This window comes from Callithrix jacchus, chromosome 14 (genome assembly GCF_049354715.1).
Source record: "Callithrix jacchus isolate 240 chromosome 14, calJac240_pri, whole genome shotgun sequence".
NCBI classification, from domain to species: Eukaryota; Metazoa; Chordata; class Mammalia; order Primates; family Cebidae; genus Callithrix; species Callithrix jacchus.
This window is the reverse complement of record NC_133515.1, coordinates 22,079,493-22,103,061: the sequence shown is the minus strand read 5'-3', so window position 1 is coordinate 22,103,061 and position 23,569 is coordinate 22,079,493. Positions and strand designations below refer to the sequence as shown.

The 23,569-nt window shown below is 43.3% G+C and overlaps 1 protein-coding gene and 2 long non-coding RNA genes across 4 annotated transcripts in view; 2 read left to right on the top strand and 1 right to left on the bottom strand.

Moving 5' to 3' along the window:
- The first annotated feature begins 2,033 nt into the window (after nt 1-2,033).
- TTL (tubulin tyrosine ligase) overlaps nt 2,034-23,569 on the top strand; it is a 35,444-nt gene continuing 13,908 nt past the window's right edge. For both annotated transcript variants that reach the window (XM_008980280.4, XM_002757502.5), the window contains exons 1-5: nt 2,034-2,351; nt 5,730-5,808; nt 13,700-13,932; nt 20,760-20,895; nt 22,460-22,729. In XM_008980280.4, the coding sequence (XP_008978528.1) occupies nt 2,195-2,351; nt 5,730-5,808; nt 13,700-13,932; nt 20,760-20,895; nt 22,460-22,729 (875 nt within the window). In that variant the 5' untranslated portion in view covers nt 2,034-2,194. The remainder of the gene's footprint in view (nt 2,352-5,729; nt 5,809-13,699; nt 13,933-20,759; nt 20,896-22,459; nt 22,730-23,569) is intronic.
- On the top strand, nt 15,189-15,896 carry LOC128929581 (uncharacterized). Its single transcript, XR_008476224.2, has 2 exons — nt 15,189-15,286; nt 15,696-15,896. It is a non-coding gene; the product is annotated as an uncharacterized LOC128929581 (long non-coding RNA).
- The window catches only part of LOC103787838 (uncharacterized), a 28,639-nt gene continuing 21,539 nt past the window's right edge, over nt 16,470-23,569 (bottom strand). The window contains exons 2-4 of the long non-coding RNA XR_013526385.1: nt 19,547-19,643; nt 16,962-17,074; nt 16,470-16,665 (exon numbers count right to left, since the gene is read on the bottom strand). This is a non-coding gene — a long non-coding RNA (uncharacterized LOC103787838). The remainder of the gene's footprint in view (nt 16,666-16,961; nt 17,075-19,546; nt 19,644-23,569) is intronic.

Sequence of the window (23,569 nt, the reverse complement as noted above, 5' to 3'; positions counted from 1 at the left end):
ATCACTTGAGGTTAGGAGTTTGAGATCAGCCTGGCCAATATGGTGAAACCCTGTCTCTGCTAAAAATATAAAAATTAGCCAGGTATGGTGGCAGGTACCTGTAGTCCTACCTACTCTGGAGGCTGAGGCAGAGAATCCCTTGAAACCCAGAGGCAGAAGGAAGTTGCAGTGAGCGGAGATTGCACCACTGCACTCCAGCCTGGGCGACATAGCAAGGCTCCCTCTCACACAAAAACAAAAACAAAACAAAAAGGTTCCAAAGAGGAAAGATGAGTTACTTTATAAAGAAAAGGGAATAAACTGGGCGTGGTGGCTCACGCCTGTACTCTCAACACTTTGGGAGGTTGAAGTAGGAGGGTGGCTTGAGTTTAGGAGTTCAAGACCAACCTGGGCAATATGGTGAGGCTTTCTCAAAAAAAAAAAAAAAATGGAGGTAGGGAATAAGTAGTACCATTCAAAACCTAAAACTAAAACAAAAATGATGCTCACTACAAAAAGTGAGAAAAAGGAAAAAGGTAGCTTCTGGATTTGGAAATTCATAGGTCACTGGTGTTCCTAATGAGAGCCACAGTTGTGGAGTGACAGAGAGAAGCCACCTGTGGCGCAGGAGTCCTCAGTGGGTGGGGAGGAATGGATGCAGCATGCTGAAAGTGGCCGTCACTTTCAATGTGATCAACTGTGAAGAGCGACAGATACAGCGTCCTGGCTGAGTTCCCCAAAAAGAGAACAAGAATTTGAGCTCGAGTTCAGTTTCTTGGGAGGTGATCATCGGTAGAAGATTGGGGCAGTGAGTCTGGGAAAGGAAGGAAGCCAACAGAAGGTGGCTTGAGGCGCGTTACAGCTGTGGACAACTGCAGCTCGAGCCTACAAAGGATGACCGCAATACGCCTAGGACACATGCCTCCCCGTGGGGCATGTGCGGAGGGCAAGGGAGCCAGGAGCATTCTCGACCAACTTTGTCCCTTGTGGAGGGAGAGCAGCTGGGAGGGAATCCAAGCACCCAGCGCCTTTGAGCCTGCCCATTTCTGCTCTAAGCAAGCTCTCTACAGCCAGCGAATGCCTCCATGTGGAGGCGGGGCGTAAGACCGGCAAGTGCGTGCCTGGAGGCCCTGTGGAATTTGGGCAAAGATGGGAGAGAGAAGGGCGCTTTTACAACATGCTCGGTAGATACCGTGAGCACTGGGAAACAGGAAAGGGAGAGGACCCAGGGGTTCTTTCTCTAAAGAAGAGTAAAAGATGCGAGGTGCAGGGCTGATACGAGTAATTTATGAGGAAGTGTAGGAAGTTTGTGGGAACTCTGATGATCATTGTCCTCTTTGTCCCTCAAATGTAGCAACATGGTCTAAAAGGAAGTTAGAGTGGCAACCAGAACCGAAGGAACTTTTAAGAGCCACTCCCCGCCGCTCATAGGGGGAAATCGAGGTCCGGGGAAGGGAAAGCAAGTGGCCGAATGCCGGTAAAGGGCAGGAAGAGAGCGGAGCCCAGGGGTCCAGGGGGCCGGTTCGGGACCTGCTTCCACCAGCGGAGTCTAAGGTCATCCCCTTGGCCATGCGCCATCGAGGTCTCAGCGGAAGGAAGGAGCACTCGACCCAACAAAACGGACGCCCAGAGTCTCCGTAGTCGTTAAGCAAAGAAGGGGAAGGGCATTTTCACTAGGCCACAGGACCAGGCCTTAGAACTTTTGGGTTTTATCCATAAAAGGTCTTTAGGAAACAGAAGAAAAACCCAGATCGAGCCCTGCAAACAGGGATCTTCCGCCGGCACCGCCTCCCGGCTGCGACCTAGGCTCGGGAGGAACCGCCCCAGGCCTCGGCCCGGGCTCCACCGCACAGTCAGCGCGCGGCGGTAAACCCGCGCCCACGCAGCGAGCCCCCAACCCTGCTCCACTGCCGCCGCCGCCTGAGGGGGCGGTGCGGAGAAGACGCGCCGCGGCCCACGGACCCCTGCAGAGCGCGGCGGAGCCGGGCCGCGTGGAATCACGGGCCGGAGGCGGGGCCGCGCAGGGGTGGGCGGGCGGCGCTCTCCACTCCGGCAGACGCGCGGGCGCCCGGGCGCGGCGCCGCCGGCACTGGAGAGGCGCGGCTGCCGGTGCGGGCAGCGGGAGCCGGACCGCGGCGGGCGCACGGGCACTGCCGCCTAGGCCGGCCGGTCCCTACGGCGGCTGCCCGGAGGCCCGGGCGCGCGGCCCTTCGCCATGTACACCTTCGTGGTGCGCGACGAGAACAGCAGCGTCTACGCCGAGGTCTCCCGGCTGCTCCTCGCCACTGGCTACTGGAAGAGGTTGCGGCGAGACAACCCCAGGTTCAACTTGATGTTGGGAGAGAGGAACCGGCTGCCCTTCGGGAGACTGGGTGAGCCCTTCCCCATTTCCCGCCTGCCCTCCCCGGAGCGGCCCTGCGCGCCTCCCGCGGCCCGTTAGAACCAGTGCTTTTGTTTTTAAAGGTCACAAATCTTCCCTTCTGTCGCTTCTCGGGCATATCAAAACAGATCCAGAAAGATCGAAACCTGTCCTTTTTAATGCTTTCTTGCCTCCTAACTTGGATTTAGAGTCGGAGTCGTGGTACGGCCACTCAGGGCTACAGCTGCCTCCTGACAATGACCGGTCCCTGCAGCCCGGGAGACGTCGGCCGCCGGGGCTGGAACCTGAGGCGCGCGTATCGCGGCTTCCCAGATCTGACGCCCCCAAATCGGGCAGGTCCGCCTGGGCGGGGCGCGGCTCCGAAAAGCCAGAGGCTGGCGTCGGCTGGAATCATCTTGCAGCTTTTCTGCACTGAGGATTTCTGTCTGCTTGGCGTGGGCGCAGGAGGGAGAGCTGTAGGTGTTGAAACCCCTAAGGCTTCTGCCACCCAAAGACGCAGAGGAACGGTCAGGGGATTTGGAAAAGACCTCTGGATATCAAAAGCAGGAGCTGCAGAAGAGACCCTAGCCCAGGGAAAAGATGTCTAATTTTAAACCTTTCCTTAGTTTCACCAAATAACATGTTTCGAAGTTCTACATTGGATTAAGGTCTTACAGGAGACTGGGTTCACCCTCCCTCTCTTCCCTGCTGTCCCCGAGGGAATTACCTTCATCCACAGGGTGAAGCTGGCTGGGCACCACCATACCCACTTGTCTGCGGGTAGGAAGGTGCAGGGGATAGGAGTTGGACTAGATGCTCCTTTGTAAATGATGTCATCCAGAAGTTGCCCAGGTCGGTTCAACTCACATCCCATTTACCTGAGCACAGTCTCATGGCCTCCCCTCACTGCACAGTCATCTGGGAAGTGCAGATTCTCTAGGGAGCCATGTTCCCTGCCAGAATTCACCAGAGGTTGGGGCCAGTTGTATTCCAAAGACAAGGAGAGAATTGATACGGAGGAAGAGTCACTTCTGCCTTGGAGGGCAACCCAGAGAGGGCAGTGTTCTATGTCCAGAAGAGGAAACAGTTTTTAGAAATAGGTGTGGTCAGCGTTCGAATGGGTAAAAACTGAATATAGGCCCTTTGGAATTGACTGGTCATTGGTGAGCTTCCAAAGATAAAGCCTTTGAAAAGGGGGTTGTGTAAAACTCTAATCGTTGGAGCAATGAAGAGCTGCAGTGTAAAGTTACTGATTTTTTTATTTTGAATAGTACCTGGGACAACTTTTCATTTGTATACAAGTTTATGATGTAGAATGGTGACTCCATGGAAGGGGCCATTTGAACACCCAGAAATCTCAGAATATGGAGACTGTGCCTGGAGAGTCCCTTTTGTTAACCGGTCTCAGGAAGACCTTAGCAAAGAGAATACATGACCTGAAAGGAGGGGAAGAATTGCTTATAGTTCAGAACAATTATTTCTTCCTTGCATTGTCCACTTCCCTTCCAGACTTCCTGACTTCCTTCTGTATTCTTGGCAGTGCCTGGCTGTGAAAGCTTAGGTGGAATCCTAATATTGAAAACAAACATGGCTCCGCCCAGGCGGAGAGAGGAGTGACTGGCATTATTACCCAGGTGCTTAAGCCTAGGAATGAGAAGCAGAAGCCTACAGAATTTGAATCCTAAACAGGTACTGCAAATTCAGCAGAAGATTAGTAAACATTTGTTTTGCTTTTGTTTTTAAGACAGACTCACTCTCTGACGCCTGGACTGGAGTGCAGTGGCGCTATCTTGGCTCACTGCAACCTCCACCTCCTGGGTTCAAGCAATTCTCCTGCCTCAGCCTCCCAAGAAGCTGGGATTACAGGCACACACCACTATACCCAGCTAATTTTTGTATTTTTAGTAGAGGTAGGATTTCACCATGTTGGTCAGGCTGGTCTCAAACTCCTGACCTCAGGTGATCTGCCCACCTCAGCTTCCCAAAGTGCTGGCATTACAGATGTGAGTCACCATGCCCGGCATACATTTCGTTTTTATGGGAAAGAAAACAGCATGCTACAACGAAGTTGGTTTTATGTCATCACTGTTAAGGGATATTTACCATTTGCTTAAAGTGCACTTTGTGAAAGCCAAGGAGAAGATTTATTGAGCTAGGTAAAGGCTTAGGAAGGCTGGTGCCCTGTGGATAAGAAGGTAGGCAGTTCAGGGGGGAATCAGGCCTGTCTGTCCAAGGGGACCAGTGAGAGCCAGCTAATGCCTACCTGAAACTTTTGATTTGACTATATGCCATTCTCAGATAAATTATTCTTACTTTTGGCATTTTCAACTGAAAAGTCCTTTGTTTGGGCTTACTTTGTTTCTGTTACTGCAAATGCAATGCATTTCATTAAAATTTGAAACAAAATGCTTTTTTATTATTATTTTTTGAGATGAAGTCTCATTCTGTTGCCCAGACTGGAGTGCAGTGGTGCGATCTCGGCTCACTGCAACCTCTGCCTTCCAGGTTCAAGCAATCTTGTGCCTCAGCCTCCCAAGTAGCTAGCATTGCATGCGTGTGCCACCATGCCTAGCTAATTCTTATGTTTTTAGTGAAGATGGGGTTTTCCCATGTTGGCCTGGCTGGTCTTGAACTCCTGACCTCAGGTGATCCACCCTCCTCAGCCTCCCAGAGTGCTGAAATTACAGGCATGAGCCACTGTACCTGGCTGAAAACACTTTTCATTTTAAATAAAAATTTGTTTTTCTTCGTACCCTTTCTGCTCTAATTTTATTTAAAAAGGCCACATGTGATAAGAGATGTTGAAAATGAGTTTTCCCACGGAATGAGGCACAGAAGAAAGCTCTCATGGCTTCTGATTTCATAGATATGGCCTCTCCACTGCCTTCATTCACCTCCTAGAAGCTTGCAGAGATAGACTTGCTTGAGAGCAGCATCATTCTAGTTCTCCTTCCTTCCTTGGTGTAGAAAGCCAGGTTACAGATGTGGAAAGCATGACTCTATTAAAGTAGCCTTACCGTACAGGATGACAAGTCTATATGTGTTAAGCCAGGAGGGGAATGCGGTGTGCAGTCAGGGAGAGGTGAAATGAAAATTACCCTCAATACCCTCCACCCTAACAAGAAAAAACAAAGGTAGCAGCAGTTTTGGCAGACTTAAGATGCTGATATTATGATATCCACTGTGGGGAGACTGAAGGTTGCCAGCAGGATACCAAGAGAAAGAGGGTCCTTGGGGACAGAGAAACAAAACTGTTCCATTTTCTAACAGCCAATCCTGAGATGAGAGAAAGAAAAGCTGGGCGTGACACAGCTGTCCTCTCTTGCTGGTGCTGACATTGTCATTTCCCAGTTGTCCTGTGTCCCTTCTGACCCTCCTCTTTCCTTCCTAGGTCATGAGCCCGGGCTGGTACAGTTGGTGAATTACTACAGGGGTGCTGACAAACTGTGTCGCAAAGCTTCTTTAGTGAAGTAAGTGTTCTTTAAGACCGCCGTTTTCCAGGTTTTACCTAAATAAAAAACTTAGGCAAAAATGTGGGGTTATTTAAAAGGCAAACATGTTTTTATTTTAAAAGCCAACAATTATCTGTTGAGAAGCTTCCTCTAAGCCACTTGGGTTGCAGTCCAAAATATGTTGCTTGATAAAGCGTGTGTGTGTCTCTGAGGTGAGCCTCCTAGAAGCAGAGCCTGACTCAGGGTTTCCTGTGTAAGTGATTTCCTGGGATAGGGTTCTTAAGAGACACCCGTCAGGAAGTGGCTGGGCATGGTGGCTCACACCTGTAATCCTAGCACTTTGGGAGGCCGAGGCAGGCAGATCACCAGAGGTCAGGAGCTCAAGACCAGCCTGGTCAACATGGAGAAACACCATCTCTAGTAAAAAATATAAAATGAACTGGGTGTGGGGGCGGATGCCTATAATCCCAGCTACTCAGGATGCTAAGACAGGAGAATTGCTTGAGCCCAGGAGGCGGAGGTTGCGGTGTGCTGAGATTGTGCCATTGCACTCCAGCCTGGGCAATAAGAGTGAAACTCTGTCTCAAAAAAAAAGAAAAAAGGAAGCAAAGGCACAGCAGGGCAGGGGCAGAACCAAGTAAAGAGGTGGTTTCAGCCAAAGTCTTGCCTCTCCTGACTCCAAGGAGCACTGAAGCAAATGGCATGTCAGAGTTGTCACATTTTGAGCAAGGGGACCAGGCCTCTGTGCCCCAGTATCAGTCAGCCATCAGCTGTGGGAAGAGATGAAGGGCCTAGTTTCACAGGCATTTCTGGGCATGGGCTGGTCCCTGGAGAAGGGCATATGTAGCCCTTAGCATCCATCTCTCATATTAGCAAGGGGTCCCTCAGAAAGAATATCTGGCCAGGGTATAAGAGCATTCACTCCACTGCCCATCTCTGAACAGTTGCATTATGGCCAGGTATCATCACAAAGTGGAAGGTGACTATGTTATACAACGATTAAGGTCTAAGGTCAAAAGTGTAGGTTTTCATCCCAGCTCTTCCTCTCACTAGCTTGGGCAGATCCCCTCCTCCCTCTAAGCCTCAGTGCCTCTCTCATAAGGCTGTTATGAGAATTAAATAAGGTGATGCATGTAAAGTTCATACAGCACAGTGGCCTGGTACATAATGAGTATTTGACACTGCCTTAATTATCTTGTCTGTAAATTGGGGAAATAGTAACTACCTTAGGTTGTTACCAGGATTAATTGAGCTAATTTAGCTAAGAGCTTTGAATAGTGCCTGTCTCGTTCACACTGTCGTAAGTGAAAGCACACCTGAGTATTATTGCTATCAGTATAGTTGTCATTGCTATTATTATTTCAGTAGGGAAACACTGGGTCAGGCTGCTAAAATCAGGGCTGTCATAGGTCTCCAGTATTCTTTCCATGATGACTGTTGAACATGTATGTGTAGCCAGGTACTGGGAGATATGACTCAATGCAAAATGCTCTTTTCCCACTAACATTTTTTTCTGGACGCTAGATATTTACTAGATTGGGTGCGCACCAGAACATTTCTGCTTTGTTCACTCATTGGCCTTGGTAACTGATGTATCCACTCCTCTCTGTGATGGGTTTTCATGATTCATCCCATTCCTGAAGGAGAGTGAGGCTTCCTGAAGTAATCTTGTGACATATTTATATATTTAGAATGCAAATAACTGTTTCACTAGAATCGGGAATAGAATGGAACATGCTTGTTTATTCAGATTATTCACTTAGAAATTCTTTTTTTTTCATTTGTTTTCAATTTTTTTTTTCTAGTAACTCCTCTGAGCTAATCACTTAGAAATTCTTACTAAATATTTATTAAACCTTTTCTGCTGTGATTTTTTTCCCTAAAGACAAAGGTAAAAGTTTGCTTTTATAAGTGGGAAGCAGAGGATGCTATTTAAAAAAAAATGGTCTCCATATTTGCATGTTTTGCAGTTCTAGTGAAGCAGAATGAGTACACGGCTGGAGTCATGACCAAGTATGATAAATATCTGTGATCTTGGAGAGCACCACTCAGAATCCCAGTGTTTCATCTGTAAAATGGGGATGGATGATGGTGACAATACCTGCTCATTGCCTGTCGGAGGCATGCAGTATAATCCGTTATAGCACCTTATAACACTGACATGACCTATGCAGGCCGGAGGTTGCATCATCCTCATCAGCTTCCATCTTTGTCTCAGGTGTCCTGTGAGGGGCTTGTAGTAATTCCAGGATATGATGGTTCCCTTTATCCATTTGTCTCTCTCCCATTCTATATGGCTTGAAAGGACTCCAGAGAGTTAAAATATAGTCTCCTTCATTTTATAGGACAAAATGGCAGAGAGGACAGCCAGGTTGCCCATGGCCATAGTAGCTCCTGTTAAGCCAGGACAGTTTTAATCTGCACAAATGGGACCCCTGGCCATTGTGACTGTGCACCCTTGGGGGGCTTCCCAGAGCCTTGGTGGTTGGTGTTCAGTGCAGGACCCTGTCCAGCCCAGTCCTTCCTCCTGTCACTTCAGGGAGTTTCAGAAATTCATTAAGGCCTCAAGGCTGTAGTCTTAGAACCCTGAGGGGCTTTTATTCTCCTGGTACAGATCAGAGGCTTGCTTTTCTTCTCCTGAGCATTACTGTTTTATAGATGTAAATTCCATTTCTAATTACTTCCCAAATGGGCCCATGAGGAGATTGGACAAAAGCAAAGGACTTCCTGCAGAGCCTAGTCTTGGTTCTGTACAGGAAATGAGGGCATCCAAACCAATCTACAGACCAGCACTGTCCAACAGAATAAGATGCTAGCCACACAAGTAATTTTAAACTGCGTAGCAGCCACATTAAAATAAGTGCAAAGAAACAGCTGCAAGCCAGACATGGTGGCTCATGAGTGTAATCTCAGCACTTTGGGAGAGGTGGGTGGATCACCTGGGGTCAGGAGTTCAAGACCAGCCTGACCAACATAGTGAAACCCCATCTCTACTAAAAATACAAAAATTAGCCAGGTATGGTGGTGGGTGCCTGTAATCCCAGCTAGTTGGGAGGCTGAGGCAGTAGAATCGGTTGAACCTGGGAGGTGGAGGTTGCAGTGAGCCAAGATTATACCACTGCACTCCAGCCTGGGAGAAAGAAAAAAGAAACAGCCGTAATTAAATTAATTTATTATATTTAACTGAAAAAATCCAAGATGTTATTTTGACATGTAATTAATACAAAAAGCTATTATATTTTACATTCTTTTTTTATTCAGTCTTCAAAATGTGATGTGAATTTTACATTTGTAGCACATCTTAATTCAAACAGTAAATTTTTATTGGTAATCTTTGATCTGAATTTAGCTTATGTAAAAAAATAAGGTTGAAGATGTAGACTTATGTACCCAAGTTGTACATAAAAGTTTTTCAATAACTTTGAATGCCAAAAGGTCTATTTCCTTTAATATTACACACACATTTTCAAAACTAGTTCATTTTTTTCTGGAAGAATTGATTTGATTATGAAGCAAAAGCTTATCATTTTCAAAATAATGTCCAAATTAAGTAAATTCACCAACCCCTCTGTCAGTTCAATATTGTAAATATCAAATTTAAAGATGTATTGAATATATTGAAAAGTAACTCTAAATGTATCAATATCAACAAAGCATTCTTCAGATTTCTGTTAGTTTTTACAGCCAATTTTCATAATGTTATTACAATTAACATTTTTTGCATACTGAGTCATGTTATAAAACTATGTGAAATCATTGTTATCAACTTGTATTATGAAGTTGGAACATAAATTCTCATACCTGTCTGGCTAAATCACAAATAAGGTCTTCTTTTCCCTTCCTTGGAGCTTTAAATTTAGCTTGTTCATATGCAGTATGAAGACAGATGAGAAGATGCAAATGGCAGTATTTTTTTTTTTTTTTTGAGGCAGAGTTTTACTCTTGTTGCCTAGGCTGGAGTGCAGTGGTGCGATCTTGGCTCACTGCAACCTCCACCTCCCGGGTTCAAGTGATTGTCCTGCTTCAGCCTCCTGAGTAGCTAGGATTACAGGCATGAACCAGCATGCCTGGCTAATTTTGTATTTTTAGTAGAGACAGGGCTTCTCCACGTTGGTCAGGCTGGTCTCGAACTCCTGACCTAAGGTGATCCACTCACCTCAGCCTCCCAAAGTGCTAGGATTACAGGTGTGACCTAACGTTCTTTTTTTTTGTGACAGAGTCTTGCTGTCTCCCAGGCTGGAGTGCAGTGGTATGATCTTGATTATTCAATGATAATCACAATTATTGGAATAATGAATTATTGAGTGAAAATAGTGATTTGACAAACATTCCTTTTATTTTCAAGAAAATCTAAATTGGAGTTGAAAAGTAAATATTTATTTAAAAAAAAAAAAAACCTGTCCCTCTCTCAATGAGTGAACATTGGCAGAGAACACAGTATCATTAAATTCATTGTCTTCTGTTTCCACAACTGGGGAATCACCGTGTATATACAGAACCATTTCAACAACTGTATCCGTGACACTTAGAGTCTGCTTCAGAAAACCTAACACAAGGCTGGGTGCTGGGGCTCATGTCTGTAATCCCAGCACTTCGGGAGGCCGAGGCGGGTGAATCATTTGAGGCCAGGACTTTGAGACCAGCCTGGCCAACATGGCAAAATCCGATCTCTACCATAAATACAAAAAATAAATTAGCTGGGCATGGTGGTGCACACCTGTAGTCCCATCTACTTGGGAGGCTGAGGCATGAGAATCGCTTGATCCCAGGAAGCAGAGTTTGCAGGGAGCTGAGATTGCACCACTGCACTCCAGCCTGGGCAACAGAGTTAGACCCTGCCTCAGAAAAACAAACAAGAAGAAAACCCAACACAAATGTTTTCGATATGTATCACATAATGCAATGAAGCAAAAGTTTCCAGTATGTAGCATACAATAAAATGAAGTAGTAAAGGAAACATTAGTCTTATCAAAATCTTAGTAAATCCATATTTTAATAAACCTAACTGAAGTCTTATCTGTCATGATAGAAAGTAATTTTTTGGATGTAGGTAAAATTCTTTGACAGATGTAAAAGATTTAAAAAAATTATACTATGAGTTTGGGTTTTTTAAGCTGCAATTTGCTGGCATTTTTTCATATATTTGGAAATTTTTTGAGGCAAAACACCCAAAGTATTAATTGGACGGTATTTCTTATGTCACACAGTTCACCTAAAGCTAAAGAAAAATACTTAATATTTTTCAAATTTTGAGTCAGTAGTTGATATTGTTAGAAAAGTTTTATAGTCTGTGGGCAATTGTGACTCAACTGAAGATTGTTCATTTTTGTAAATTATATTTTTAAATCTTCTCCTTAAAATAGTTTTTTAGAACCACATTTACATCTAAAATAGTTTTCTTTTTCTGTAAGTATCCAAGCCATTTTGTAGTCACCCAGAGTTATTAAATTCAGACCCTGTTAAACATTTGCTTAAAAATGTGTTGGATATTGTGATTTCAGCCACTAGTTTTATTAATTTTTTTTTAGTATTGAGAGGAAAATACTTATCAAGTTTATTATATATTTGCTAAAAATATCTCCTTTACACAATTTTCAGTTTACTTTGACCATAGCCTATTGCAGTCACCACTTGTGAATCTGTGGCATACTTCCTTTCGGATGGAGTCTCGCTCTGTCACCCAGGCTGGACTACAGTAGCACAGTCTTGGCTCACTGCAACCTCTACCTCCTGGGTTCAAACATTTCTCTGCCTTAGCCTCCTGAGTAGCTGGGATTGCAGGTGCCCACAACCATGCCCAGATAATTTTGTGTGTGTGTGTGTGTGTGTATTTTTAGTAGAGACAGGGTTTCACCATCTTGGCCAGGCTGGTCTTGAACTTCTGATTTAATGATCCACCCACCTTGGCCTCCCAAAGTGCTGGGATTACAGGCGTGAGCCACTGCACCCAGGCTTTTTTTTGTAAATCTGTTACTGTCCTTCTCGTAGTTCTAGCTTCTGTGTTCCTGCTCAATTCCACATCAGTAGTATGTCTTTGTTTTAAATTTAAAATGTCCAAATATATTTTTCTAGAAAAAAATTCTGTTTCACCTTGGTTACCGATTGTGGTATACATAGCTGACACTGGAACCCATGCTTTCCGCATAGTAAACATATCATAATGTTTCATCAGTTCACAGAAAGAAATCACTTGAACTGAATCAATCTATTGTCCTTCTATAATAGAATAGCGATGTGTTTGTGTGTGATACTAGAAAGGACACATGGCCCTGACGTGCATGCTGCAATACAGCAACCAAGTAAAGTGTTACCCTACCACATCAATAAAGCTGTGCTTCATGGAAAAATATTTTATAATGCATCCATTTTGAAATTAAAGGCAAATTAAACTTTAGGCCAGGCATAGCGCTCACACCTGTAATCCCAACACTTTGGGAGGCCAAGGTCAGTGGATCACCTGAGATCAGGAGTTCGAGACCAACTTGGTCAACATGGTGAAACCTATCTCTACTAAAAATACAAAAATTAGCTGGGCGTGGTGGTGGGCACCTGTAATCCAGATACTTGGAAGGCTAAGGTGGGAGAATCACTTGAACACAGGAGGCGGAGGTTGCAGTGAGCTGATATTATGCCACTGCACTCCAGCCTGGGTGACACAGTGAGACTCCATCTCAAAAAAAAAAGTTAAACTTTAAATTCAGTTCCTGAGTCACACTGACCACATTTCAAATGATCAGTAGCTACATGGGGCTGGCTAGTGGCCACTGGTTGGGACAATACAGATACGGAGTTGAACTTGCAGTGAGTTAAGAATTTATTTTGTTCCTTCAAGTTCAAGTAGCTTTTCAGTTCTTTCACTTACACTTTAAAATACCTTTATTTTTAATCTCAATCTAAAATGTCATTATTTCCACCATTTGTTCACAGACTGGGTTTTGTGGGTGAATCTTAATACAGAAGTGGCATTAACAGTTCTGTTCTAAACAGAAGAGGGAGCACAGCTCATGGAAGGCCAGCGCATGTCTGTGGGCAGATTCCTCCCTCGCTCTGATTCCTGGGAAGTAAGAGCAGGTTTCCATTTAAGACTGGGGGTTTTGGAGTAGCTTGAGCTGTTTAAAAAAAAAAAAAAGACTTGGGATTTTGGGGCTTGCATCTTGGCTGGTCCTCTCTACCTCTTTGATCTTAGGAAATTTACTTCTCTGTGACCCAGTGCCTAATTTGTGAAATGTGATGCCAGTGCCTCTAGCTTCAGGGGTGTGATTGCAGAGTAGATGCTGTGGGAAGCCCCTGTGTGCTAAGTGCCTTGTCTGACTTTATCTTCTGTGGTGTTATGGTATTTGGGGAGCAGGAAGTATATTTCACTATGACCGCTGGTGTTCTGTGTCCCATTAGAAAGATACCTTTTTTATTCTGTCACCAAAGCCAGCCTATGCTAAAAGCAAGAAAAGAAGGGCTTTAAAAAGTCTTTAGATAATTCAGGTTCCTACATAAGCTTCTCTCCCATAGGGAGTTGGGCCAGGATACTCTTTTTGCTACTTAAATTTTCCTCTCTTCCCCATTTCATTTTTTAGTATGGGTCTGGCTCAACAACCTATTTGTTGAAAAGGTATTGGCTCAGAATTATGTCCAGTTAAGTTTCCTTGGAGATGCATTTTAAGAAGAACGAAAGTGTTAGACATTAAGCCTTTTGAATTAACTGGGTATGCCTTTAAAGTTGCATCTAACAGCTGTGTGCTGCCCAATAATGCATTTGGGGTTTGTCCAGAGAGACAGAGAGCAAACAGAGGTGTTAGGAGATTGGGTCATGCTTTGCCTCCCTGAAAATCTCTGGGGGAAAGCAGTGGGCTTTCTGAAGAGAGTGACGAAGTGCACTTAGAAGGGAGGCTGACCTTCTTATGTCATCTGCCAGGCTAATCAAGACAAGCCCAGAACTGGCTGAGTCCTGCACATGGTTCCCTGAGTCCTATGTGATTTATCCAACCAATCTCAAGACCCCAGTTGCTCCAGCACAGAATGGAATTCAGCCACCGATCAATAACTCAAGGACGGATGAAAGAGAATTCTTCCTCACTTCTTATAACAGAAAGAAAGAGGATGGGGAGGGCAACGTTTGGATTGCAAAGTCATCAGCTGGTGCCAAAGGTGAGTTGACACTGCTGTCCCCTTCTCCTGGTAAGTTCCTATTGTGATGTATTTAGATGAATGACCCTATTCTAATCTGAATCATCGAAGATATAGACCACGTCTAGTTACATAAACACCCACCTATGTACTGATGCCTTCTAAACATGTATGTATCTCCAGTATAGGTCTTTTCCTTTAAGCTCTAGATGCACTGACACCCTCACCATCTCTAAAAGGCAATTGCAACTCAATACATATGATACAGAACTTTTTATTTCCTTCCCAACTTTGCCCACGCCAGCCTGCTCCTCCTTCACGCTTTCCACTTAGTATGTGATCCCACTATTCACTCAGTCTCTGAAACTTAAAACCTAGGATTCATCCTTGACTGATCTACTCTCTGCTATCTACTACTAATGCATTAGCAATTATTGCTAGCTCTACCTTCAAAGTACATTCTGAATAGATTATTTCTTGCTATTTCCACTGCTCCCTGTCTAAATCAAAGCCCCCATTCTGTTTAGTGTGTGTAACTGCAGAGCCTGCTCTCAATCAGTTCTCCTTCCAGACAGTGTTTTAAAAACATAAATCAAATCATGTTACTTCCTAGTTGAGACTTACCAGCTGGCTTCCTAATGCAATTAGAATGAACTCCAGATTCCTAAAGGTAGTCTGCACCATTTGATATTTTCCCATGTCTCTGATCTCATCTTCTATCCTCAGCTTTGCTGTCTGCACCGTAGACACAAAGACTGCCTAGTATCTCTCAAATACTCCAAATTTGTCTCTGTACCTAGAATGTGCTTACATGGATTGTTTTCTGTTTCTCTCAGCTCAGATGTTGGCTCCTCAGGGAAGGCTTTTCTAATCTAGAATAGCCTCTGTTTCCATTGTTTTCTTTCCCTTTTCCCTGCTTTATTTACCTCCTGGCATTAACATCTTCCTGGCACTATACTACTTACCTGTCCATCTCTCAACATTATACTGTAGGCTTCACACAAACACAGACTTTCCGTCTTATTCATCCTTGTACGTTCCTCATAGGCACTCAACAAATATATGCTGAACAAATGTGTAGAAGGGGTGAGGTTTATAATACTAACTCAGGCTGAAAATAGAGGCAGTTCATTAACTCAATTTATGTGTAATGAACACATAAACAGTCTCGGTCTATGACTGCCTTCCTATGCTGTTTATAAAACCATTCCCTTTTGAACTCACTTCTTGTATTGCTTTGGAAGGCATCTGGCCATTGATACTCCTTTCTATTCCAAGTCAAAGGGACATCACCTTCTTTTCCACCAACCATAAGACAGGAGGCCTCACCTGGTATCCCTGAAAGGGAGAAAGTTGGACTCTTGCCACAAGCCAGGTACCTCACCTACTTTTTTCTCCCTTCTTGTGACCTTTTCTCAAGTACTGCCCCCAGTGTGGTTCCAATGGAAAATGGCAGAATTGGAGAAGGAAATACATATCATGGTACTATAGAATCCTGTGGGTTTGGGATTGGAGTCAGAATGGCCATTCTGAGGACACCTGGGTGATCCCTGGACCCTCACCAGGATCAGACTCAGAGGGACACCAAGCAGCAGGAGGAAGTCAAGAGAATAAAATGCCAAACAAAGACTTTTTGCTTTAGGAGTTGAGGAGATAAGTTTTTATTTTCTTATTTTGTAGGTATTATGTTTGGGAACTATAAAATGAAATCAATAGGATGAATGAATGTCTTTTATTCTTGTTACACAAGTGTTTATTTGGTACCTATTACATGCTTTGTATAGTTGGCTCAACCTTCAAGCTCTATCCATTATGAAGCCACTGTTCAGCATGTCCACTACCCATCATCTCTAAACTGAGCCACCTTTACCTCTCACCTGGAGCACAGGAACACACTACATCTGTAATAGCAAATTATTGTTTAGAAACAACCCCATTGTCCCACTGCTATTACAGATAGCAGTAGTAAATGTTTTTGCTATAGATCATGCTTGTTTCTTTTTCAATTTTAATTTTTATTATGTGTGTGTGTGTTTGTGTGTGTGTGTATGTATTTTTTTTTTTTTTAACGTCTTGCTTTGTTGCCCAGGCTGGAGTGCAGTGGCATGATCTCAGTTCACTACAGCCTTGAGTTCCCCTGCTCAAGCGATCCTCCTACGTCAGCCTCTTGAGTAGCTGAGACTACAGCCATGCACCACCACATCCTGTTAATTTTTTGATTTTTAGTAGAGATGAGGTCTTACTATGTTACCCAGGCTGGTCTTGAACTCCTGAGCTCAAGTGATCTTCCCACCTCTGCATCCCAAAGTGCTGGGATTACAGGCATGAGCCATCCCACCCAGCCTCAGCTCTTCTTTCTTCTTAAATATTGCTTTTGAGTAAGTGTGAAAAATGAGATGACTGCTCAAATGACATGAAGGCTTTATGGCTTTTGCTTTGTGTTATCCTATTGCTTTTTCAAAGGCCTGTGAGCTAACAGGGAGCAGTTCATGACAAACTTTCACTAATAGTGTCATCATTTTTGTTTTCTCATTTTATAGGTATAAAATGATACATAAAATTTTAATTGATTTTATTATTTTGCATACTGGTGTATCAAAAAATCTAAGTATGATTCCTGAGGGAGATAAAATAGTTGTGTGTAGGAAACGATAGGAAGGGAGCTTTTCCAGGTTGATTTGCAGTTTCTTGTTCAAGAAGCTGATCAGATGGTAGAACACGTGACGGGAACAGGGTAGTTGAGAAGGGGGTTAACTTTTGGGAAAGATAGATTGTTGAATTAATGAACTGAATTAAATTCATTTACACTGAAAGCATGAGACCCAGGTAGAAATCAGCTATAAATCTAAAGCATAGATCAGAAGGTTCTAGCATCTTAAAACCACAGTGAGCTGGCACTACACTTTTATTAAAATGGTTAAAATAAGAAATGGTGACAACTCACTAAAGAGTGAGTTCAGCAATGTTACAGGATATGAGAGCAACACACAAAACTTAATATACCAGCAATGAACATGTGTAACCAAAGTTAAAAACACAATACTACTTACCTGGATGCAGTGGCTCATGCCTATAGTCCCAACACTTTGAGAGGCCGAGGTGGGTGAATCACTTGGGGTCAGAAGTTTGAGACCAGTCTGGCCAACTTGGTGAAACCCTGTCTCTATAAAAAATACACATTAGCTGCTTGGTGGCGAGAGCCTGTAATCCCAATTACTCAAAAGGCTGAGGCAGGAGAATCACTTGAACCCAGGAGGCAGAGCTTGCAGTGAGCTGAGATTGCACCATTGTACTCCAGCCTGGGCAACAGAGCAAAAACTCTTATCTCAACGAAAACCAAAACCAAAACCACAATACTGCTTACAGTAACCCCAGAGAAAATATGATGATGCTGTGTATAAACTTAACAAGACATGTACAGGTGCTATATGCTGATAATTGCAAAATGATTATGAAGGAAGTCAAAGAGAACCTAAAGAAATGGACAGACATACTGCGTTCATGGATGGCAGGATAGTAAAGATGTCAGTTTACCCCAAACTGGTCTATAGGTTTATGTAATTCTCATCAAAATCTCAACAAGATTTTTGTGTAGACATGGAACTGCTTCTAAAATTCACATGGAGGCCAGTCACAGTGGCTCATGCCTGTAATCCCAGCACTTTGGGAGGCTAGGCGGGTGGATCACCAGAGGTCAGGTTGAGACCACCCTGGCCAACATGGTGAAACCCATCTCTACTAAAAATACAAAAATTAGCCAGGCATGGTGGCTGGTGTCTGTAATCCCAGTTATTCGGGAAGCTGAGGCAGGAGAATCTCTTGGGTCCAGCCTCTGCAACAAGAGCAAGACTCTATCTCAATAAATAAATAAATAAATTAATTAATTAAAAGTAAAATAAAATAAAAATTCACGTGGAAAGGCATAAGCCCTAGAATTGCTTAAACATCTTGAAAAAGAATAAAGTATAAGTAAACATGCTACTTGATATTAAGACATATTTTAGAGCTATAGTACTCAATATACTGTAGTATTGATGGAAAAATAGAAACATAAATCAGTGGGGCCAGATGCGGTGGCTCACTGCTGTAATCCCAGCACTTTAGGAGGCCAAGGCAGGCAGATCACCTGAGGTCAGGAGTTTGAGACAAGCCTGGCCAACATGGTGAAACAATCTCTACTAAAAATACAAAAAATTAGCCAGGTGTGGTGGCACATTCCTGTACTCTCAGCTACTCAGGAGGCTGAGGCATGAGAACCCAGGGGGCAGAATTGCAGTGAGCCAAGACCATGTCACTGTGCAACAGCGCAAGCCTCTGTCTAAAAAAAAAAGAAAAGAAAAAAATATATATATATGTGTGTATATATATAAGGCCGGTTGCCTCACCAGGAGGTTGGACACACCCACCTCTGCACCCGGCAGCAGGCTCTGCACTTGGCACCTAGCTCTGCCGCGCATGGCTCCCCTGGAAGGCTCCAGCTGATGTAAGGCTCCTGGCCGGCTCTCCCACCAGAAAACCCACCCAACAACCCGCCAACCAATAGCGGCCTGCCACGTCTTAATCCCGCTCCCCTGGAGTTAATCAGAGTACCCAGCTGTTGCTCGTTCCTTCTAGCCATAAAAACCCCACGCCCCACGAAGTTGGCGTGACTTCCCTGGCCCCTTTCCCCCGGACCATGGAACCTCGCCCAGGAGCTGAATAAATTGGATTTTCATTTTCTTATACTGGCCTCAGTTTCCTCATTTTAAACTCAGCAATAAACCTTACAATATATAAATCAATAGAAGAGAACAGGGAACTAAGACCGAAACATATACGCCCATCTGATTTTTGAAAAAGGTGCAACAGCCATTCAATAGAGAAAGGATAAGCTTTTCAACAGATGTTACTAGATAAGGTGGATATCAACAGGCAGAAAAACAAACATTAACATAAGCCTCATACCTTATACAAAACTGACTAAAAATTGATCGTGGACTTAATAATTTTTCAGAAAAAAGGAGATAGGGCTTAGCAAAGAGTTCTTGAACTTGACTCCAAAAGTATAATTCATAAAAGTAAAAATTGATAAATTGAACCTCATCAAAATAAAACATTTGTTCTTTGAAACACCTCATTAGAGGATAAAAAGATGAGCTACAAACTGGGAGAAAGGATTTTTAAGTCATATATATGATGAGGGACTTAGATCTAGAATATAGAAACAGCTTAAAAACTTAGCAGTAGGGCCGGGCATGGTGGCTCAAGCCTGTAATCCCAGCACTTTGGGAGGCCAAGGTGGGCGGATCATGAGGTCAAGAGAACAAGACCATCCTGGCCAACATGGTGAAACCCTGTCTCTACTCAGAATACAAAAATTAGCTGGGCATGGTGGCGTGCGCCTGTAGTCCCAGGTACTCAGGAGGCTGAGGCAGGAGAATTGCTTGAACCTGGGAGGCAGAAGTTGTAGTGAGCCGAGATTGTGCCACTGCACTCCAGCCTGGCACCTGGCGACAGTGAGACTCTGTCTCAAAAAAAAAAAAACCAAAAACTTAACAGTAAACAACAACAGACACACAATCCAATTAGAAAAAAAACAAACAGTAAGACCTCATCTCTACAAAAAAATATAGAAATTAGTCATGGTGGCGTATACCTGTAGTCCCAGCTTCTCAGGAGGCTAAGGCCGGAGGATCAGTTGAGCCTGGGAGGTTGAGGCTGCAGTGAGCCAAGATCATGCTACTGCACTCCATCTGGGACAATAGAGCAAGATCCCATCTCAAAAAAGGCAGAAGACATGAACATGTATTTTGACAAAGAGGCTATACAGAATAAGATAAACAAATGAAAAGATTTTCCATATCATTAACCATTACACAAATGCAAATTGAAAACACAACAAGCCATCACTGCACTTATTAAAATGGTTAAAATAAGAAATGGTAACAATAGCTAATGCTAGCAAGGAGAAACCGGATCACTAATATATTGCTAATGGAAGTGTAAAATGATACAGCCACTCTGGAAAAAGTTTGGCATTGTTTTATAAAATGAAATGTGTAACTACCATGCAACCCAGCAATTTTACACTCTTGGGCATTTGTCCCAGAGAGATGAAAACTTAAATCCACACAAAAACCTGTACACGATTATTCATAGCAGCTTTATTTATAATAGCCCCAAACTCGAAACACCCAGATATTCTTCAATGAGTTATTGATTGAACGAATTGTGGTGAATTTATGCCATGTGCATATGCATCAAAAAGGTATGAACTATTTATTTTTTTAAAAAGCTGTAGTAATGGTTGTAAAACTCTTGAATATACTAAAAACCATTGAATTGTGCACTTTCAAAGGATGAATTTTATGGTATATGAAGTATACTTCAAGCTATTAAAAGGGATATATTGATTATTTAATGTTAATGGACAATTCCAACGTATCCAGTTTCTTCTGTTACAATGCTGCAAGGAACATACTTGAACATTGATCTTTATGCCTTAACCTTCCTGCTATTTCTACAAGATATAGTTAAGGAAGAGGATTTATGGTAGTAGTCTTTATTGTGGTAGCCAGTGACCAATAATACAATGGTATTTATTTTGAGTGCTGAGGTTTCATGGTTGTAGCCAGCCAAGACAGCATTGACAGTCCCATATGGAAAAAGAGTTGGAAGGATAATCCTGGGTGCTCTTGAAGGGAGAAGGGAGCATGTGAGAGACTTGAGTAAGGAAGGGAGGGAAAAAGAAGCTGAGCAGGACAATGAAAGCTTCCTGTGGGGTTTTTGCTGTTCATATTTCCTTTCTGCCATTATAGAAAGCTCTTGATTTGAATTGGTTGGTTTCTGTTTTGCTTTTTCCCTGTTAGGTGAAGGCATTCTCATCTCCTCAGAGGCTTCAGAGCTTCTTGATTTTATAGACAACCAGGGCCAAGTGCACGTAATCCAGAAGTATCTTGAGCACCCTCTGCTGCTTGAGCCAGGTCATCGCAAGTTTGACATTCGGTAATGCATTCATGTCCGTAGCTTTGTTTTCATTCATCTGAAAAAACTGCCATGGTATATGGCGGGGAGGGGGACATGGAATATGGGGAAGTGTTTGACCATGTCTAATATGTTACCAAAATTGAGCACAGCTGAATGGAACTGAGCTTCTGTACCTAATTTTCTATTTTTTTTCAATACTTTTTCTATAGAAAATGTTACTAAGATTATGGATTTTCTTCTTTAAAAAATACTCTCCTCTGGCCAGGTGCAGTGGCTCATGCCTGTAATCCCAGCACTTTGGGAGGCCCAGGCTGGTGGATTACCTGAGGTCAGGAGTTCGAGATCAGCCTGGCCAACATGGCAAAACCCCATCTCTAGTAAAAATACAAAAAATCAGCTGGCCATGGCAGCAGACGCCTATAATTCCAGCTACTCAGGAGGCTGAGGAAGGAGAATCACTTGAACCTGGGAGGGAAGGTTGCAGTGAACTGAGATTGCGCCACTGAACTCCAGCCTGGGCCACAGAGAAAGACTCTGCTCTCCCCGCCTCCCCCCGCAAAAATTCTCTTCTATGAAAATGACTTGTGGATCCAAACAAATGAGTATAAATGTATGCTTATGGAATAAGCTGAGAGATGTCCATGGAGCACATAATTCAGGCACAACAGGTTGTGCAACTTTGCCAAATAATTTCTCCTCACTTCATTATTTGTGTCCCACTCTTTATGGGTTTTATGACCATACCTCAGGGGATTTTAAATTTCTGAGCAAAGGGTTTGGCGTGGAGAAAGAGGTTGTGTGCTGCATTCTGAAGCTAAACAGCCCTCCCTCTCCAGCTTACCCTTGGCCTTGCTGTCAGCTCCTTGCCAAGGACTCAGTCTCCTTGATTGCTTCATGATGATTTGTCACTTCTTGAACATCAGCCCTATGTCAAATCATCTTCAGGAGGAACACTCTTAAGATTACTACAAAAGCAGACATGACAAATGGAGGTTTCATAGGTCAACCTTAAAAACCAGCCCATCTAGGGTGAGGTGTGGTGGCTCACACCTGTAATTCTAGCACTTTGGGAGGCCAAGGCAGGTGGATCACCTGATGTCAGGAGTTCAAGACCAGTCTGGCTAACTTGGCAAAACCCTGTCTCTACAAAAAAATATAAAAATCAGCCGAATGCAGTGGCATGCACCTGCAAGCCCAGCTACTCAGGAGGCTGAGGCAGGAGAATTGCTTGAACCCAGGAGGCGGAGGTTGCAGTGAGCCAAGATTGCATTATTGCACTCCAGCCTGGACAATAAGAGTGAAACTCTGTCTCAAAAAAAAAAAACATCTGGATCTCTTCAAAATGCTTTGTCTTTTGATCAGTCTCCTTGTTATTTATGGTAAAATGTTTTGTCTTATTGTAGCGATAACTATCTTAGCTAAATCATAGTGTGCATCTTACAGTTTTAGAAACTTCCTCCTTCCCTAGTTGCCTTCCACTCCTCACCCACCCTTGAAAGAAGTCAAGATGTGGGGATTGATGTATATAATATGCAGAAACTTTGGATGACCTGAGTAAAGCAGTGTTTTTGATGAATTGCAGAAGCTGGGTCTTGGTGGATCATCAGTATAATATCTACCTCTATAGAGAGGGTGTGCTTCGGACTGCTTCAGAACCATATCATGTTGATAATTTCCAAGACAAAACCTGCCATTTGACCAATCACTGCATTCAAAAAGAGTACTCAAAGAACTATGGGAAGTATGAAGAAGGAAATGAAATGTTCTTCAAGGAGTTCAATCAGTACCTAACAAGTGCTTTGAACATTACCCTAGAAAGTACCATCTTACTACAAATCAAACATATAATAAGGTAACTTAATTGTATCTTTTTTTTTTGAGGGGGGGTTATGTGTTTCTTCTTGAAGGAGCTTTGGGTGTCTATGACTTTCAGAGAATTGTTTCATATACATTGTCTACTTTATGGGCAAAATTTTTTTGTAATTTTTAAAAATTTTCCTTTTAATGTCTGTAGGTTCCGTAATGATGTCTTCTCTCTCATTTCTGATCATGATAATTTATATTTTCTTTCTATTTTGCTTGGACAGATTGACTACACTTATCAATTTTTCAGTCTTTTCAAAAATTAGCTTTTGGTTTTATTGGTTTTCTCTTTTTCTTTTTGGCTTCTTTGATTTGTGCACTTTATTATTTTCTTCCTTTTGGTTTTTGGAGGATATAATTTACTCTTAATTTTCTGGTTGTGGTTTTTGTTTGTTTGTTTTTTAAGAGATGGTGTCTCATTTTATTGCCCAGGTTGGAGTACAGTGGTGTGTTCACAGTTCACTGCTGCCTCAAAGTTTTAGGCTTAAGGGAATCTTCCTGTCTCAGCCTCCCAAGTAGCTGGGACCACAGGTGTGTACCACTGTGCCTGGCTAATTTTTTTATTTTTTGTAGAGTTGGATCCCACTGTCTTGCCCAGGCCAGTCTCGAGCTTCTGGGCTCGGGCCAGTCCTCCCACCTTGGTCTCCTAGAGTGCTGGGATTATAGGTGTGACTACAGGTGTGTGCCACCATGCCTAGCCTATTCCAGTTTTTAAGGTGGAAGGTTAAATAATTGATTTGAGATATTTCTTTTTTTTTAAAAAAAAAAAGCATGTCTCAGTTTCCCTCTAAATATTGCATCAGCTGAATCCCACAGGTTTTGCTATTAA